The 20312-nt window shown below is 40.4% G+C and overlaps 1 protein-coding gene across 1 annotated transcript in view; it reads left to right on the top strand.

Annotated features, from left to right (window-relative positions):
* Positions 1-20312, top strand: part of UNC13B (unc-13 homolog B) — a 206775-nt gene that overhangs the window by 35792 nt on the left and 150671 nt on the right. The window contains exons 6-7 of the mRNA XM_058044077.1: positions 6669-6739; positions 9844-9901. Coding sequence (XP_057900060.1) covers positions 6669-6739; positions 9844-9901 — 129 coding nt within the window. The remainder of the gene's footprint in view (positions 1-6668; positions 6740-9843; positions 9902-20312) is intronic.

Genomic DNA, 20312 nt, shown 5'->3' with positions numbered 1-20312 from the left:
ACACTGTTCTGAAGGAGCAGTGGCACTGCTCTTTAAATACAGTCCAGTGTGCAAAGGGGAAGAGGTACCTGACACCTCAGCTGTCCTGACAGCTGGTCAGCAGCCATCCCTCTTCCCCAGAGAAATATCCTGGTTCCACTGCTGCTGTTCATGGGAGGTTTATTGCTGAAATTACTTTTTATGCAAGAGGAGGAACAAACCTGTTTTACCTCACCACAAATCTTGGTTATTTGGTACAAGTGTTGAGGCTTCTGGGAGGGACAGAACAAGCACACAGAGCTGAAGGCAAGGCTTGTAGCCACTGCCTTCTCATCTGAATTAATTCTGCCACACTTGCTTGTAAACCGTCACTGTTTTGAAAGGAAATGAAGTTGTGGTGTCTTCCTTTGTATTGAGAGTGTCCAAAAGAGAATTAATTTACTTTCTTTTGCCATTCTTATTATGGACTGCATTGCGTTTTGAAGTATTTTTTTCAAGCATAAGAAACCAGACTCCATGTAGATATGTAAGAACATATGAATTTTAAAAATCAAAGTATTTCAGGTAATAATGTGCTTTCGCAATTCTTATGTCTTTGCTTACCATGCCAAATACTGAAATAGCAGGGATTCTGCACTGTTGTGTTGAATGGTTTTTGTTCTAGAGTGTGAAAAGTTATCTGCCTGTCCAGAGTTTCATAATGTCCAGGAAGAAATGGATGCATGAGTTAGCTCTTAAAAGGCTGCTCTTCCCTAGAAGAGTGCTGCAGTTTTTGCTTTGATCTCCGTTTTCAGTCTGATGTGCCATGGCAAGGTCAGAAGCAGGTTGAAAAGCAGGAGGCACTAAGGGTGTGTCATACTCCTCTAGAAAGTGGCATCAACCCTACTCCAGTGGTGCTTCCCCTCACACCATGACTGTCTCCTGCCATCACCTTTGGGACAGAGGAGGGCTCTGCACCATGGGTTAGGCTCTGTCTCCTTTCCCTTGGAGGGGTGCATGGAGCTCACAGCACTGCCTCTGCACCTCTCCTAATGGATTTGCAGGTCAGTTTCCCTTTAGCTGGATGGCAGCAACATGGATTCTTAGTGCCCTGCATGTTGATATTCTTTATCATATGAGTTGGGAGCTGCTGCTTTATCCCTACACAGGGAAGTAAATGGATCACTGATGTGCTGTGGAAGTTCTTAAGTCAGCAGCTGGGCCATAGAGGCAAGATTTTACCAACAGCAGGTTTGGAGTGACACTTAAGAACATTGTGTGTCGTGTTTTGTTTCCCAGGTGAAGATCTCTGAGCTAGATGCATGAGAACCAGAGTGATGTGTGAGCTCATGTACAGCTTGTGCTGCTTTTCAAGTTGGGTAAAATATTGCTATCTGGGATACCAGCTTTAAAAAACCTGTGTGTTCTCCTGTTTGGCTGTGCTGCTGTGCTTTTTCTATAATTTCTGGCTGCTCTCTCATTTAGATGCACACAGAAGCAGTACCCCAGGTTATTCAATGTATTTAAAATATTTCATTGTATTTAGGTGGAGCTTGAGAGATTTTTAAGGGCTTGTAAAAAAGAATAAATTAATTTGAAAACCAGAAAAGCTGAAGTCCTTGATGTAAAACATTATGGTGTATGCAAAGAGGTTTAGAAACTGGTTTGTTGTTTGCAGCAAAATATTGTTTGCATTTGTCCCGGATTAGTTTGCTGGTTCTGCTTCCACCTTGAATCTTGATACATTCAAGATTCTTCCTTCCTGGTATCTCTTCTGCTGGTACTCTGGAGATGGGAGCTGCTAAAGCTAAAATAAGTGCAAAACATGCTGATGCTGATAATGGTAGTACATGATGGAGACAGCTTAGAGGTTTTTAAATTTTTTTCTTTCATATAATGTTGTTTTCAAGTATTTACCAGGCATGGAGTTGGGAAGCAGTTGTCTCCTAGCAAAGGCTGGTGGAAGTTTAGTCTCTGCTTTGGGTGATAGAAAATGAGCTTGAGGTCGTGCAGGAGTTTAACTTTGTCAATGGCCAGATTTGTAATGGGACAGAGAACACTGATGGTGGCCCTCATGTGCCCCTGTGTGCGCCATGGCATGTTCCAGATGTGTGTGCGCCATGGCATGTTCCAGATGCAGCTGTTGCCCTGTGGTCAGCTAGTGTGACACCAGCACATGCTGTGCAGGGAGGGCAGCTCTGTGGGCCCTGCTGTGTTTCACATCTCTGTGTGATGGACTGCAGTCCTGGGCACCAGGCTGGCATGCGATGCTCTCTCTGCCAGCCCCATGTTCTTGAATGTGCAGTCTCAGAAACAGAACGGTTGCAAATCCTCTGCTCCAAAAGTGTAACAAATAGTGTGAGGATGGGAAATGTGAGCATTATGTTAACATGTAGAGTGAGAAGGTTTGTGCTTGGTAGTCTATTAAAAATGGCAATAAACTGCCTTCCTCATGGAAAGAAGTGGTTGATAGCTGAGACAGGCTGGAGCCACTTTCTCCTCTGATAATATCTGTTTCCTCTTTGGAACAAGGGAGACAGTGGAGGAATACTGCTATCCTTGGTTGATTTAGAAAATTTTCTGGTAGGCAGAAGATAATCTTGCTATTATTGTTTTGATGTGGTGAGTGTGCATTGGCACAGATTTTTCAGGATGCTGCTTTCCAAGTGTAAAATTGTTCTGCTTGATAGCAATTTACTTTGTCCCCCCTTTTTAGAAGTGCAGTGACTGTGCAAATCCCTCACAGGATGCAGTACTCAAAAATGCTTTTGGCTCCCAAACTATAACAGTTTGGTTCTGTGCCAGGCAGTTTCTAGTTCATAATTGGAGTGAAGATGCTTTTAGTGTTCTCAACACTCCCAGGGTGGGAGCATGCTGATCTGCATCTAACCATGAGGTAGGGTAAATGTGCTTTGTTATTTTAGTGTCTTGGGAACTGAACAGGAAAAAAAAACTCAGCTCAGCCAAGTAATTTCAATGAGAACTTAGGAAGATTCCCATACATTGGAAAAGGGAGGAAATTTGGGCTGGGAAGAGGGAAAGCCTGGTGAACACTTGCAGGAAAATAGGGGGAGAGAGGATATAATTTCTGCTTTCAGCACTTTTTCTCACTCCTGCCAAGCTAGGTTTTGCCCCAGCCACCTTGGGAAAGCTCAGAAGGATCAAGGTGCTGTGCAAGGTTCAGAGCAAGGACCAGAAAATCTCAGGAGAAGAAAAGCTTTAGGACTGAAGTGCCTGGTTGTTGCCAAGCTAGAGATTTCTAAGCAGGAATGCTGTCATATTTAGCTTCCTCAGGGGTTTAACTGAGTGAAGTGGTCTGTATGGATGCACCAAATTCTCCTGTTTTTTCCTTTCTTACTCTGACAAGTCACTGTACTGCTGTGTGCCCATTCCAGGTGTTAGGGCATGCACTTGCCCTGAGCAGCCCCACCTGAGACCTCCACCCACACCCTTGCTCCAGTGCCCAGGAATCCCACATCAGCTCAGCTTGGAGCCTTCAGTCCTGAGAGATGCTGTGGGAGTTGCTCATCCCCCACCCCAGCCATTGCCATGTCTGTGCCTGCTTATGGACCCTGCAGATTCAGGCCCTGCAGATTCAGGAGCTCAGAGAAGATGGAGTTCAGCTTCCAGCTGAGGATGGCAGTGAGAGCAAGGACAGTAAAGCTTGCAGTGTTTCTGTGTGGGTTTCAAATTAATAAGCACCAAAAGATACTGACTCTACCTGTCTGTCTCCTCTCGGTTGTTTTTCAGCAATCTTGTTTCACTGACATAAAGCCCTACTCCTTGTGTTCACCAAGCATGATGTCAGTGGAATCCTGAGATGGCTGAGGCCTCAGGTGCCCTCTCTCTGGGCTCGTTCATCTTTTTATCTTTTATGTAGAAGTTAAGGCAGTGCAGTAATTTCCATTGTAGTCAAAAGCTGAGCAGTGATGCAGGAGCTGGCCAGGGAATGGGACCTTGCAAGCAGTTTGTGATCTCTGTGCTAGGGATTTCCACTCTGTGCATTCCAGAGAAGCAGCTTCAACAAAACTGCTGATTGAGGCAAAACACAACAGAAGCTTCCTCAAAAAAAAAAAAAAATCTCATTGGGATTTCTTTTGGGCAGGTAATGACTCAAGATCATAAGCCAGTTGCTTCATGTTTAAAATGTGCTGTACAATAATTTTACTGATACTAGTATTGATGACAAGAGTTTCTCTGAGATCAGGGAAGATGTCCTTACAGCAGCTGTTATCTGGACAGTAGCTGATTTTTATTGCCGACCTGCGTAAGAAGGTGTTTCAATAGGAGCAGCAGTCCAGCTGTAAAAATCTGCCAGCCCTGTTTATGAAATGGGCATCTGGGCTGGAAGATAAGAGCAGTAAATCCAAGAGACAAGTGTTGCTCCTTGATGTCTGGGTGTGCCACTACATCATGGTTTTTAGGAAGGCATTGAGGCCTCTACCCTGAGACATCCTCAATTGCTGCACTGTTGATGGTAGTCATTGCTTCACCCTTCCTCAGTCTCTTTAGTCTTGATTTCAGGCTCCAGATTTGAATTTTTTGAGCTCTGACTTTTAGTCCTCATTTCATGAGTTTTTCTTTACCTCTTAGAGAAGTGATGTCTTTCCAAGACAGTTCCATGGGCTTTGCTGTAATTTTTTGATTTCTTCATCTCATTGCTGGAGTTTGTTCTCCTAAATCTCATCAGGTTGCATGTTGATAGCCATTCACTTTACTGATGCCTTCTTTCTAGATCAGTTCTGTCCAGATTTGCTTTGAATGCCAGCCTTAATTTGCACAGACTATCTAATAAATCTGTGAAGCTGTGATCCACGGCCCTGAAGATCAAAATCATGTATGTGTTTCTACGACTCTTGTAGTTGTGGAAGAGTCTCTCATGTTTCTCTTACCTTGTTTTCTGATGGGTTTTAACAACAAAGTAATGTAGTGTACATCAGAAAGAGCAGCTGGCTTTGTGTATTTTGGTTAAAATAACTTACTTTGGTCCCCCTCTAAGCAAGGAGAAATGGGTTGTCTTTTTTTCTACTTACTGCAGGTTTTTTGGAGTTGGATCCTAAGCTTCCATAAAACTTTCTCAACTGCAGAGTATTTTAACACCTTGTGTGGGTGAGGCTAGTTCCATAAAAATTCAGTGGTGTTTCTGTTACAAAGATGTGGACCTGAGTTCATAGTCCAAGGAATTATCTACTGCTGAAACTTGAAATTCCACTAAATCTGGCATGTACCTGTTAACAGTGGTTTGTGTTCTGTTACCTACAGTGTTTTTGGCCTTGTTGCTTTCCTAGGATGATGGTTTGTGTCGCTGAGAGAGGCCACATGTAGAACAAACATTCTCTCAGTTACAAGAAGAAAGCAATTCTTGGCCCTTTCTGAAAGCATTTTGGCTTCCAGTGGAATGCTCACCTGCCAATAAAACTTGTTTTGTTTTTTGTTTTTTTTTCTGTGAGGAGTGAAAGTGGATGTAACTTTTAGAATGACCTTTTCATCAGGAGGCCACCCTGTCCTGCTTCTCCCGTTCTTGCCAGTGCATAACTTAGCATATCATTGTGGTGGTGTCCACGGAGTATACAGTTCATTGCAGGGAAGCAAACTTTTTGAGGCCACCTGAAAGTGTGAAGAGTTACAGGAGATGGGAAAACCAGCTGAACTGGTATAGACTATCTTTGTGTCAGCTTGCAGGGCTGGTGGTGTTTTTAGCTGGAGCACTCCCTCCATTTCCTTCCTCTGTGAGCTTTGACGTTTCTGCAGTGGTGCAGTTCCAGGCCATAAATAGGCAGATTTCAGAAGTTGCTACATTCTGGGATGTTGAGTGGCTAGAAAAAAAATGCAAACAAAACAAATCTACATCGTTTTTTTTTCCTTTTCCAATGTTTTCACACCACTCCATCCCGAAATAATTTTGTGTTAAGCTTTTCACAGCAGGTTATCTGCATCTCTGAGCATGTGCTTTGAAAGGCGAAATTTTGAGTGGCAGAAGTCAGTGTTCCATTAGGACAGTATATTACTTCAGGGTGTGAAATAGAAAATAGTTACCACAATAAAAGTGATAATGCTTGCTGCTTGCTGTCAGCTTGGTAACTCTTCTCGACGGTGAAAATGTTGTGATTCCTTTCACAGTGAAGCTGCAGTGTGGCGTAAAAGTAAGAATGTGCTTTCATGTGAATATGACTGCCTATAACACTGTTTATACCCTCAAAATATTTGACTTATTGCTGGCAAAGAAATAAGAGATCGTTTATTTTTTGGTAACTAATTTGTGCTACATTAGGAGGTGTGCTATTGGTGTGCATAAGGTATGCTATTCAAAGGCAGCCCTTGTTCTGCCTTATAAAAATTACAAAAAGCCTCCAGAAGATGCTCTTGTTATGTGTTACCAAACATATGCAAGTGTATTAAAATACGCTTGCTGTTGTGAAATGGCTCTCCATCAAACTAATACTTGAAATGAATGTGAACTAGTTTGTCTTTTTCTTTCCTACCTTTGTGTATGTGTGCATTTGGTTAATCAGCTTTAAACGAGAAAGCAGGTAAGCCCTTGAAGTGTGCTCCTATTTACAATGTTTGTTTTCCATCTGAGTGGTAACATAAGACAGTAATTTTTCTTAAAAATCACATGTGGGCTTTTTGTGTGTGATCTTTAATAACAATGGTGATGAATGCAAAGTTACCTGGTTAATAAGGTGGTGTGACTTACTCTTTTGACTTAGATATCCCTGAAGAAGAGGCCAGATACTGGACCAGAAAATTAGAACAAATAAATTCACTGGGAGATGATGAGGTAAATATCTAAATTGAAAGAATATTGTAGCCCTGAATGTCTTATAACTAGCTGTTATTCTTTGTATTGGATCCCTGTGATTAGTGTAAATACTGAATGTTGATAATTTACAAGTTTTCCATACTGCTTATAGAACTCTTTTCTCAAGCATGCTGTTTAGTGTTAAGGAGGAGAATATTCTTCTGCAAGCTGGAAGTGCTTGAATAATGTTCTGTTTATGCAGATATGTTCAAAGAAAAGGCAACACCGTGCTTTACCTGAGCAGACAGTGAAACCATTTTTGACAGGCTGTGGTAGGTTCTTTTTGTGAAATCAAGTCAAAAAGGACTTTTTTTGCAGTTCACTATTTCTTTGAAGATGACAGAGCAAGATAATGATTCTTTATTTGAACTGAGGACTGTTGGATGTGTTGGCTTTTGTCCTAATGCAGTTGTTAATGGCTCAGTTTATATGTATCTTATGTTAGAATAAGTTGTAGCTATGGCTTTGGTTCCCTAGCTGTGGTGTGTACTTGGCTAAGCAGCTATAAAATAGAAGTTACTTTTTTTATTTTTAAGAGAGACTGTTGGATGACTAAAATTTTGTTTGCAGTTCCTACTGCTTGCAGAATAAGATTTAGCATGTTAATGCCTGTACCAGAAATGAAGCATATAGAAAACCCCAATACTCATGTGTTGATGTGAACATCATTGAGTAAGAGTATGGTGCTGGTGAAGCCTTTTTGACAGGTCTCTTTCCATAGCGAGTGTTTCCATGACAAGATAACTTGCGAAATACTTTGCCAATGCAATGACTTCAGGAGATTTTTGTTCTGGGATCCTTCATCTATTCTTTTCTGTTCATCATGTGAGTGATTTGGTTTACTGTGCAGATGAAGGAAATAAGGTGGATTCTATTTTTGAGAACAGACCAATATTCGGGTAGAAAAAAAAAATTAAAGAATTTAGGGCAGCCTCTCCTGCCTTCCTAGAAGTTTGAAAGCCTCTAAGAATCGATGAAAAGCCCAGTCTGTCAGTTGTGCTGTCAGCGATGCTGCTGTGGTGCCTCCCCGCTCCCGCGGGCTGGAGCAGCAGTTCAGGTGCTTCAGCGAGGCACAGGTGCCCTCTAGTGCTTCACTGAGCTGGTACGTGCTGAAAGATACCCTGAGCTTTCTGGGTCTCCCCTTTCCCTGCAGTGCCACACATCTGCTTGCTAACTGCGAGCTCTTGTCAAATACCAGTAATGAAGTAATATCTCCTTATTTGTGACCTAGTGATTTCAGATTTATTATGGATGTTCCCTTCGACCAGGGTGAAAAAACCCCGACCAGGGCCTCAGGTGGTTCTTCTATAGTTCTCCACATTAGCCAGCCAACCAGAATGGGGATGATTCCTTGCATATTCCCCTAAGTGGCAGTGACTTGTAGCTCAGGAACTTCCAGAGCCAGAGGCAGTATCCTTGTGTTGAACAGCACTCAATGGATTTCTCTTTTGTGGATGCCAGTTGCCCTTTAAATGCACCCAGGTCAGTTATGTTTTTGCAAAGGAATTCACCATCTTAATTGTGCATTGCCTGAAGAAATATCCTAATTGCTCTGAGCAAACAAACCCAGTGTTTGAGAAACCAGCTGGAGGCAGGTTTGTTTGAAGAAATTTAATGACTGATCCTCCTGCATTCAGTCCCTGCCGCTCAGCTTTACAGACGTCACCTTTTGGGCTGCAGAATCCTGGTCTGCCCAGTGTTTTTTAGCACAAGACAACTTTGTGCCTTTGTCTTCTTTGTTTTAAGTGCACCTATCTCTGTTTGAGATAATAAATGAAAAGACAAGAGCTGCAGAGGAGCAGGTTCATTTGGAGTTCAGATGGTGTCAGAAACTTTCCAGCCTCCCTTCCTACAAACACTTAATATTCCGTTTTCATTTTGGGAGTCTTGATAGCCATTGAGTTGATGCCTTAAAAAGAGCAAACTGCTGCCATTCTGGGATCTCTGAGGATAATAATTCAGAACCCACTGCTGTCCTGTGCTACTGAAATTGCTCATCAGCAGACTTCCTTTCACCACTCTGTCAACCAGTCAGTGCTGTGAGATCCGGCAGTTCTTGTTTTCACAGTCCTGATTAACTCAGTGGGTTGGCAGTTTGCTGCTGATAAGACTTGACCACCTTTCAGGATCCCTTGTGCATTTTAAATAGCACAGATTGAAAGATAACTGCAGCGGAAGTCTGCTGCTGTCACCTTCCATGCACAGAACTGGTCATTTATCCCTACCAAATCCAAGGAGAGACTGTCTGGTGGCTGTGTTTTGCACAGGCTGCAGCACCAGCTTGCTAAGTTTGCCACTTCCTTTGTTGTCAGATCTTTTTTTTACTAGCAAATACCATCCTCATTATTTTGGTCAATTGTCCTAATTTTCTCATGTCTTTATGTAATACAAGATAGAAGAGAATAACAAAATAAAACCACTGGCATTCCCCTAGGGAACGCTTTGATGCTGTAACAAACAGCTTTGCAAAAAGTCAAAGCTGGCTAATTGAAATATCCCTGTGTTCTCTAATTTAGTATTAAATGAGATGAAAAATTCTTCACTTTGGATGTGAAGTGGATCACAGGAGAGTTTGCAAGTGTTGGCTGGGCAAACATTGTGTTCTTGCCTTGCCAGGAACATTAATTACCTCACTGCTGCCATCTTCTACTCTGGATTTGGTGTGAGCCCACATGAGATTTGAACTGCTGAGGCTGTGCTGGAGTGCCTAAATGTAAACAGGCTTATTCCCAGTTTGGAGCTCCCCATCACACTGGCATTGTGGTGTGGAAAGTCAGGTCTTTTCAATGTCTAATTGAAGGTCTCAGAATTGGTAATAGGGCCTGTGCTTGTTCTAAAGCAGACCTCACCTTAAACATAAGTGCACTTTGTAATGTGATTTTGGCATGAAAAAAGAGGACAGTTCTGGGAATGTGTTTAAATACAGATATAATGGGGATTGTATTACAGATATTATGCTTATAGATATTGTGCTTTGATAATACCAGGGATATTTTCTCTTATGTGTGGCATGCTGTCTTAAAGTTACCACGTGCTTTCTTATCTCTCTATATTCCTTCCTATTTTTTCTTTCCTTCCTTTAGTATCCCTTTCAGGAGGAAGTCCAGAAGAAACCATTGCCCAGTGCTGCCTCCCAGTGTTGTAAGTTAGACTTATTTCTTCTCAATATTTTTTCCTCTTTCAATGTACTTGATTTCCTTTTGTGGTTAGATGTCAAGTGATGGTACATCTGACCAACATTTTCCTATTAGAAGTACTTAAATTTCTGTGCAATTATGAAAAGCTGTGCTCCTCAAAATATTGCTCTGCAGCTTCTGATGCCTGGAAGCGAAATCAGGCACTGAGTCTTGCTCTTGTCCTTGTGTGCAATAGGCACAGAAAATGTGTTCAAAGTCACTAAGATTGTCAGACCCTTGTAATATTTATACCAGTAAGAAAGCTGTGTTTCTTCATGTGACTATATTAGGCTATGTTCTGCTAAAACTTACTGCAATAAATATAATTTTTATTACTGTTTAATGAAATTCTAAGAGGCAGAAAATAGGTGGAGGCAAGTACTACTGGTAGCCTTTTAAAATGCACCAGCAATTTGTGTACTTGATGTCTAATTTCTTCACTATTACTTTTCAATGCTGCGTTGATGGATGCAAAAATATTTTTACTAATTTCTGCTTGTCTTGTCTTGCATTTTTTATGCTTCTGAAAACATGGATGGAAAAATAATATAGCACTTACTGTATCTGATGATCTGCAAAATTAGATTTCTGAAACACTGCTTTTAACATACAATAGATGAAAGCTCAGTGATGTCTCTTGTGAATGTCTTATCTACTTTTGGCAGCAACATTAATAAAATTCAAGCCTCATAATTTAAACAAATCTTTTATCCTCTACTTCAAATCCTTTAAGATGTGCATATTACACATTGCAGGCTGTTTATCCATTAGGCTGATTATAGGATCTCCTCAAAACTGATAATATTAGGAAATGCTAATTACTGTTTACCTTTTTTGAGTAGAATTAATTTCTCTGTATACTATTGTTGTGTTATCTTTAAAGTATCTTCAACAACTCTAGACATTAACCAATTGCCTAGGAAACCTGATTGTGCTGTGTAGCTGGAACATGTAGAACTCTATCAGTAATACTTTCATTCTAGGTGACACTTTCTGTGTCCTCCCATTTTGGAAAAAAAATCGTATGTTAAGAATAAAGCAGAGGTTTTTTGTTTGGTGGGGTGTTTCTTTTTGTTTGTTTAGGTTTTTTGTTTTGTTTGTTTTTTGTTGTTTTTGGTTTTGGGGTTTTTGTTGTTATTGTTGTTATGCTGTTCTTGTTCTGCTTTGGGATTTTTTTGGTGTGTTTTGTTTTGTTTTTTAAATGGTCATAAGGGTACAGTTGATTTGCTAAGCCTGTAAATAAGAAACATACCGAGAGAAACTAATATTTAATTAAATCATACCAACACAGTTTGCAGAACCCATAATGTCAAAAAGTCAGAGAAAAACTGTCTGCTGTATGAAGTGTCCAAGAAATGAATGTGTTATTTGCTGAAATTATTTTCCTGTCTCTGTACCCTGGGCTTTCCTTTTGTTTGAGGGAGGCTGATTGATTGAATCTCCCAAGTATTGAGATGTATGGGTGAATTAGAGATAATGCTTCTGTGTGGGGAAAATAGCTGTACCTGTTCCCACATCAGGGTGCTTTTACAGCCCTCTGTAGCTGGTTTCGCCCCTGGAGAGCCAGCTGGGCTCTTGCAGACAGACACAATGAGAAGCAGCACGATGGCCACCCTTGTTGTGCTGCCTGTTAACAGCCTGCATCTTGCTGGAAAGTGACCTTTTGCAATATTCAGTTGAAGGCCCTGTGGTTTGAACAATTAATGTCACATAGGATTTAATATAATCATTCATGGGATTAAAACACTCATTAGAATGGATGTTAAACATTTCATAGCAGTCTGTTGTTCATGTATTTAAGAATTTTCAATAAAGCTGATGGCACTGCATGTACTTTGGCTTGTTTACTGCCTGCGAGTATCTGATGCCTATGAATATCTATTTACATGGAAAATATACAAAATAGACATTTAATATAGAGGTACTTTTGAAAAATGAACTCTGCCTGCATCAACATGTGCATAAGAGTTATCAGCTTGCCTCAATACAGCACAGTCCTTTGAGACTCAAGAGTTTAACACAGAACATGCACAGATTGCATCTCTATTGAAAGCTGACCTGACCTTTGCATGTGACACAGGAGCTCAACCCTTTTTACACAGGAGCAGGGGGGGTGTCCTTTACCACTCTAAAATGTGTTCAATATGGAATGTTCTTACTTACCATGTGGGTAAGTAATTGGTAGGTATATTTTTAGATAAAATAAAAACATCCTTAAGAACACTTAAGGCTCATCCAATTTTCCACTGCATCATTTTTCATTTTCATCTTCTCGATGTGCCAGATGAGATATGGTTACTGTTTGGAACAGGACAGCAAACTAAGCATTTATTTAGAAGAAAGAAAAAAACATGCTCAGTGTGAGTCGGTTTTACTCCACAAGAATGTTTTCCCAATCCTTCAAAAACCACAAAATTATCTTAAAACCAGAGGCACTATAGAACAAGAGTTCTGCAAAAGATTTCGCATAGCTTGCACTTAAAAAATAATTGTGCATAACTGCACATGCCACTGGTGTCCTGCTTAGCCGCTCTGGCCACTCTCAGAAGACCATTTTGATGTCCTTGTTCCAGCTAGAGAAAATACTACGCCAGCAGGCAGGTTCAGGTTCATTAATTAGGAAGATACATGTCCTTGCTTGTTAAAATTAGATTATGCTTCTGCTCTCTTCTGCATCTGTACTTTGCACACATCTTTTCCCTTTTCCAAACCAGATTTTCCTGTGGTGGTTTCCCACTTCCTGCAGGGATGCAGCTTGTTCTGTTACCTCCCCTGAGCAGAGGGGGGAGAAGGATGGAACAGGATGTGAGAGAAGTGGCCCCATCTGAAAGCCAGCCTGTGATCTGAGGGTGGGTTTTTGTCCCTGGGCATGTATGGGCTGCTGCCTTGGCTTGATGCCATGGGAAATCTCAGCCCACACTGGGAGCTCTAATGTTTCAAGAGATTGTTGAGCTTTCAGGCTCCTTTTCACAGTCTTAAATGCTGTTTTGTTCTTAGAAGACTCTGACCCATAATTTCTGAGGTATTGTGGGATTTGAGCTTCCTACCTATTCTTAAATGAGGCAGGTGGTTCTGTTGCATATACAGTCTTTTCTAGGCCCTGCTGATTTTGGCACTTTTGCCTCTTTCCTTCATTATACCATTTGGTATAATGAAGGAAAGTTAAAGTTATAAAGTTAACCATTTCATTTTTAACTCCCAACTGCTGTGCATCCCTGTGTATTCCTCCTGCCCCAGAACAATCACATGCTTCCAATTGATTTAACATTCAGTGATCCCAAGCAATAAGCAAAGCACTGGAGTGTCCATGCATCCAGTTTTGTTTGCCTTTCTATTAAATGTAGTCATAATTATTAAAGTTCTGGTGTGTCAGTGTTAGAAAACTGCAGCATCTCCATATTGGCTTTTACCCACAGCCTGAAATTAAATGTAAATTGAAAAGAAAGCAAGGTTTTGTTGTCTGGAAATTCACTTTAAATTATGCAGATTGCAAACATATTATTTGATTACTTTGGCATTGAGTCAATAAGCTCTAAGTTATTTTTTGTGAGGAGTTACAGAAATGTTTTCCTTGCATGCTCAAGATAATTTCTGGACACGTAGAAGTCCATTATAATCCATAAGTGAGTCACCCTGTGAGTATTTTAAATGTAGCTCTGACTTGGATCAGTTTCAGTGCAAACTGGGATGAGAAAGATACTCTGCATCTCTGCAGAATCAATTTGGCGGACTTGGTTAATATCAGCTGCTGTAAATACTACCCTACACCATTTGTCAGGGAGTTTACAAATCTGGAAGAGACAAAGTTTGTTCACTATGATTCTCAGGAAAGATAATTTAAGTGTCAATTATTTTCCCTTTTCTGCTTCAGTGTTTTTGTTCCATTTCCTTTAATCCTTTGCTCTGTGAAATCCCTGGTTACCAGAGTTGTGGTGGGTCTTGATGTTTTGTTGTGGTTTATATTTTTGGGTTTTGTTTTGGTGGGGTTGGTTTGTTGTTGTTGTTTTTTTTTTTTTTTTTTTTTGGTGTGGGGGGGTTGTTTTGTTATTGTTTTTGTTTTGGGTTTTTTTATTTTTAGTTGTTTTTTGTTAGTTGATTGGTTGGTTTGGATTTTTTTTTTCTTTATACATTTGTTTGTTTTGTTTTGGATTTTCTTTATTTCTGGGGTTTTGCGTTTTTGTGTGTGTGCATGGTGGTTTATTTTTTTTCTTTTTTTTGTGTGTGTATGTGTGTGTGTTTTATTGTAGGTTTTGTTGTGCTTCTTTTTTATCAGAAGAAGGTAACAATTTTCCTTGGCTCTGGATAGGTACCCACAGTAGGTTGGTACTGGCAACAAAAGAAGCAATAGCTTCTCATATGCTCTTTTACCAGTAGAAAGAATCAAAGCCAGCTTGTGCTTGGTCTGCCATAAGTTGAAAGAGAAAAAATACAAGATTACATCTCTTAATGCTCTTTGGAACACATGTGTGTGTGCACATGCATGCAGGAAAAAAAATGCTGCAGTTGTTTTAGATACATAAGCAGCTTTTTATCTACTTAAAATCTGGCAAAATGTTTTTTACACATTTTAGGAATGGGTGCTGTTTGATGCCAGATCAGTTTGTTGTGGTGACCCTTCTTTGCACTGATATTTGAAGAAATCTGGGTTTGCAAAATTCTTCTAATTCCTTTGCATGCACTGCTATTTGAAAGGTACCACAAAGGCTGACTCTGAGATGTTTCATTCCTGATGCTCACTGGTTTTCTTTTTGGGAGCTCAAATTCCACTGATACATTGGGAAGGCTTATTCATTCCCCTGAAGAGACTGTTCCAATGCTGAGATGATGATGCTTCCCATGGCACTATTGAGGAGTTTTGTCTGCCTAACAGCCAGATGATTGCCTTCCCTGCCCCTTCCTCCCCAGCAAGCCCCAAACACTGATTTTATATTTGTGCTCTGCTGTGGATGCAGCATTTTCTGCTGCCATTAATGTGTTACTGGTCTGGGGATGTCCAGCCCTGCTGTGGGGTGAATGACCCTGTTGCAGCAAATGGCAGAGAATTTGCTTCTTTTCTTCTTTGGTAACGGTATATTTATAAAAAAGTGATCTGCTCTACCAGTTTCTCAAAGCCAGACAGCGTCAAAACACTTAAACAGACCAGAACATGCCACTCCTAATTGTTCACAGAGGTGCATGATCCGTGACAGTGGAGGGTCAGGCAGCATTGAGAATGCTGGGAGGTGACACTGCCCTCTTTGTTGTAAAGGTGTGTGCTATACATCAAGATTGTTGCTGTTTTTTTGTGGTTACGAGCCTGATTCTGCACTTAAACAACAGAGGTCAGCAGCCACCTGCAGCATCTCTAGTCCACACCACTTTGGGAAGGGTAAAGTAATCATAATAATGGTTATTTTACCCTTCTCAAGGTGACCCTGAAGATCGTGTTGCAATCATTGTATAGCTGTGCTCTAGTGGGAGTAGAACTTCTGGCTGCAGTGTAGTTACAACTCAAAAGACTGTTCAGTGTAAGTGTAATTCAAAACAGCACCCATGAATGGCTTTATTTATTTATTTATTGATTTAAGCTAGGCCTGGGAAAAACTGTTTTAGCCCATACAAGGGGAACCATTGTATGAGCTTTTTGTGATAGTTTACTGCTGAGCTGGGAAAGTTAGATCCTTGGCCTCTCTGCTTCTGGGTGACTGGCAGCTCCCGTTTCTCTTTGTTTAGGATAAATCCCCTCTGGGATACTTGTTTTCCTGCGGCTTTGTGGCACTCACTCTCTGGGCTGACTGAAGGCATGATAGGTCTGCTGAAAGGAACACAGATTCAAGGTTTTATTCTAAAATGTCTGCCTGCAATTTCAGGATGAAGCTGCTACTTCAGGACTGGATATGCCTAAGGAAGAGTACTCAGCATATGGAATTTAAAAATAAAAATACTGGTTATATTAGGAGATGATACAGTAACAAAGTTTGCTGTACTGCTGAACTCTAGAGAACTCTAGGGCTTTGATTTTGCTGCTGATCATGTAAATATGGTTTTTAGTTGTTGTTTTCCTGGAGTATGGGCTGCACTTTGAAAGGTGGTGACAAGGAAATAGTTTTTAGTTTTAAATAAAGCCTGAATGTAAAGTTCTTATTGAAATGTTGAACACTGCCTATACTGACAAGTGTCTCTACAAGCAGTGATCAGACAAAGCAAATATTCATTTAAACACTCTAGCTTTCATAATTTGTCTAGTGCTCTTCATGAAAGCTTATTTTTTTTCTAATACAGGTTTTTAGGACTTTAAACTTTATTAGTCGTCATTTAATATCATAGCAATAGGAGCAAATCAATTTGAATTTTGTTATTACAGTGAAATATAAACTGTTTGAAAGTTAAAGATTTTAAACTGGTAGAAAAATGATTCCTGAACTTTATGCACAGGCCATAAATATGTGTCCTCCAGCAGGTGCAGCTTGTACTTAAAGTCTGAGATTAAAAGTCATAAGAAGAAAAGGCACCAAATCTTTTATCTCTGCTGCTGTAGATTAAATTCCTCTTTGCTATTATGCATGTATGTCATGTTAGGAGATCAACTATAGTCCAAAATTGTATCTCAGGAAGGGGTATATAAATCTTGTCTGTAACAGTGTTTAAATCTCTTAGCCAGATAGTGTGTGACTTGGTAGCCTGGAAATTTGTAAGACAAAGCAGCTGTGTTAGGCATCAGTGCAGTGGTAGAAATGTTACAACTTTTCATTGAAGATAAAATTAGTGCCTTTTTTCTATGGTTACTGATGAGATGCACAAGGTTGTAATAACTTAGTGGTACACTGGATGATTTTATGTAGATCCAAGCTCTGCTTAAATTCTCAGATCTCAATCTGATTTTGTTTAGCCAACATAAAAGTGGGTAGAAGGGCCATTTTGTTTAGTGAAATAAAATACTCAAAAATTTCAGCATAAGCTGAATGTGGTGAACTGGGAAGCAAGGAGAGCATTCCAGTGTCACACTCCAGTACCTGTCCTTGTTTCTGTCCTTGTCAGATCCTTCTAGCTCACTTGCCTCTTGTGTTTTCTTATCTCTTTTTATGCAGAGGCCTTAGCCCTCATCTAGAGTGTTCCAAAACTGAGCTGGAAATGGTGGTATTTGTTATAAAACCTTCTTTGGCATTGTGCTTACTGAAAATTTGACTTCCTTCTAAAAATCTATTCAATGTATGTTTTCTATTTTAGAAGCTTATTCCACTAAAATACCACCTGTTTAGTTTTGGGAAGTACATTGAACACTGGAAGAATGTAGATTTTTATAGAATCTGAGATCTGTTCACACTATGTTGAGGGTATTAGCCATGGGAATAGGAGATTTTTTTAAGCACAGTTAAAGAACTGACCAGATCATTCTGCAAATGATACTTTATCAGAAGCAAATATACTATTGGGAGTTTAGTTTGCTTTTATAAACTTACTTAGATAATTTCTGTTTGTGCCAAACACGGGATACAACAGGGGGATTGAATAATTCACCAGCATGACTATAAGCAGTGGTCAGCAGCAAATGATTATGTTCTGACAGAGATAGCAGGTCCCAACCAATCTCAGAGGCTTGTGAACAGAAATGAAACAAAGTGGCACACAGGCAGTCAAATTAGATGGCATTAAAAAACTTGGAATATTCTGCTTTTTTACAGTGTCCCTGCTGATCCAGGCTTGACAGTGTGAAGTGGGGAGGAGGAGTTCCTCCTTGAATGGTTGCATAACTGAGGCACAGAACAAGCATATGTTATATTCAGCTAACAGTGGGAACTTAGATGTGCTTTATAAAATGTGTTAATGACAAAAATGTTTTAGCTTCCAAGACACCCGGCTGCTTGCATTGCTTAGTCCTTAATTGGAGGTTTATATGAAACCTCATTTTTTGAGTGCTGAAATTTACAGATACAAAATAATGTGATAACTGAGACACACACTGTTGGTATTTATTAACACATGGAGTGACTAGTCTGACTTGTCTGTATCATGTATTCCATTGTTGCTGTATGTTGTTGTATGGTTTTGGAATTGCAGCTTCCTATTTTCTATCTGTCTGGACTTCTTGGTGTTTTTAGTTTGAGTTTGCACAGGTTTAAATTTGTTCCAAGGGTGATCTGGAAGGGACGTTTTCTTAACAAATCATGGTTATGCATATTTCTTTTATGAAGCAGAAAAACAACTTGAAAAGGCTAAAAAGAAATTCTGTTTTCATTAACCTTCAAAATATCAAGACTGTCAACCCAGGTCTTCTACGATTATGCTGAAGGACTGAGATGTATACTGTTAGCTCCTGAATCTTAAATGAAGCAGCATATGTGTTGAATCTTTAATAAATTCATTTTTTTTCCAAAATGTTAGACACTAAAGTGAAGTGGGTGTTAGTAAAAACAAACAAAAGCGGAGTTTTGAGCTTCTGACTGAAAATCCCTTACTCTGTTTTTGCATCTCTTTCTCTTTGCTCCTGCAGCATTGCTTTCCCCAGTCTATAGCTGTAGCATTGCCTGGTCAGCCAAACCCAACTTCTCAGTGTGAGAAAATGTGCAGGGTAAGGAGCTGCTGTCTAAAGGCAGCTGCTCCTCTCCTTGCCTTGCCCTGCTTGGCGTTGGCTGCTATTTGCCTTGGGCATGGAAAGTCTGTGGGATTTCCATGCTGTTCATACGGAACTTGGTAGCACTGAGGTGGACAGGTAAGTAGCTGGCTCAAGGTCATCACTGTCAGCTTGAGGACTTTTTTGCCTGTGGGCAGTGGTAATGCTTCTCCTCCAAGGACAGACCTTGTATCCATGAGGGTTGTCTTAGCACTTGGTGGCTTTCTCCTTGTTGCAGTTTCAAACGATGAGTAGTGTTGTGCCAACCATCAGGCCTTTTTCTGTCCTAGTGGTTAGGAGCATTCTCAGCGGGTTTCAGAGATCACTCATTTCTCCATGCAGATTGAGTACGGTGGTTTGTGCAGAGGCTGGCAGTCTGGGATTTTTATCTTTGTGAAACCTGGAGGACAGATAAGCTCCATTTCCTCTGTGGTTTTTCTGATCTGCATACCAGCTTTGGAAATTTATAGTTATCGTCTGGTGTTTCTTCCCCAGTTGCTCTGGGGTTTTACATGTGCATTCATTTGTGAATAATGATGTGCATTTCACTACAATGTAGCCTGACTGCAATAATGCTGTGTCACTACAGAATTTTTCTGGATCTTTGATAGTAATACAAGCTGCTAATACTTGAATTTTCCTTCCTTTGCCTCTTACTGTTCACCTGAGATACAGACATTTTGATGGAAGGATGTGCTGGCGTTGCTGTTACATGTGTTAGTGTCTTGAGATTTTCAGGAATGGGATACATGTAAGCTGTTGTTCAACTTCTGCCTTAATAGGAAATTATTTTTAATGGGAACTCTTGGTTACAGCAAATCAAAGCTCAGTGCAGGGCTCTGTCAACATCTCCTTCTTTCCTCAGTCCCTTTTCATATGTCCCTCTCTACTGTCTGTTCTGTCCCTGCCTTTGGTTTCCATACCCTTTCTCCTGGTTGTCTCCCCTTTTCATTTCTTTGCCATTTCTTTTACTTCTGTTTTTTCTGCCAGCTTGGTTTTGCATTCCTCTTTTTCTTCTCCTTCCCCCCTGAAATAACAGTCAGACTTCTGTCAAACCTGGTATTTAGGTTTTTGTTGTGAAAAACAAGCCTGAGGTGATGGCTCTATGGTCAGGATCATGCAAACAATGTTAGGTGGATCCTGGCAGGTTTCTGATGCATTTGGATACATCTTCATCTCACCAGCACACCCAGCTCAGCTGCAGTGTCACTCCTGCTGCTGAGTGGCGTTTGTCTTATCTCAGGCTATAGATTGTTGCTGCTTGACTTGATGGACTTCAGTTCTCTTCTGTTGTTAAATCCAATAAACAAGAATTTCTGTACACAGCAGAGAAATAGACCTTCTGTACTCTATGGTAACTGCATGTGTTCAGCATTTTATCAGTGGCTCTTTCTAAATCAGCACCATAAAAACTGTCATTCAATTTGTTCCACTTAGTTGGGGCTGCCTCTTTTAATGACCAAAGCAAACATACATTTATTGCTTTTTTTTTGCCTTTTTTTTTTTCTGACTACTGCTATAGGAACTAGAAGATAGTGACCTACCTTTGAAATTCTCCCAGATATAAAAGTGCCACTTGAACCTGAGCAATGCCCTTGCCTGTGCAAAGCACCACACGTGTGTTTGTCAGAGCCTAATCCAGGGACCTGGAAGTACTGATGTGCATCTGAGGGGCTCTGTTGCTTTGTAGACCTTCTGTTTCTGAAAAGAAAGGAGTAATCTGATTGTAGCTCTGATGCATCTCTATGCCTGGCTGGTAGCTAGAGATGTTAGCCAGGACAGAAAG

This window comes from Melospiza georgiana, chromosome Z (assembly GCF_028018845.1).
Source record: "Melospiza georgiana isolate bMelGeo1 chromosome Z, bMelGeo1.pri, whole genome shotgun sequence".
Classification (NCBI taxonomy): Eukaryota; Metazoa; Chordata; class Aves; order Passeriformes; family Passerellidae; genus Melospiza; species Melospiza georgiana.
Note: the sequence above shows the minus strand (reverse complement) of the source record. Positions and strands in the feature narration are given on the sequence as shown.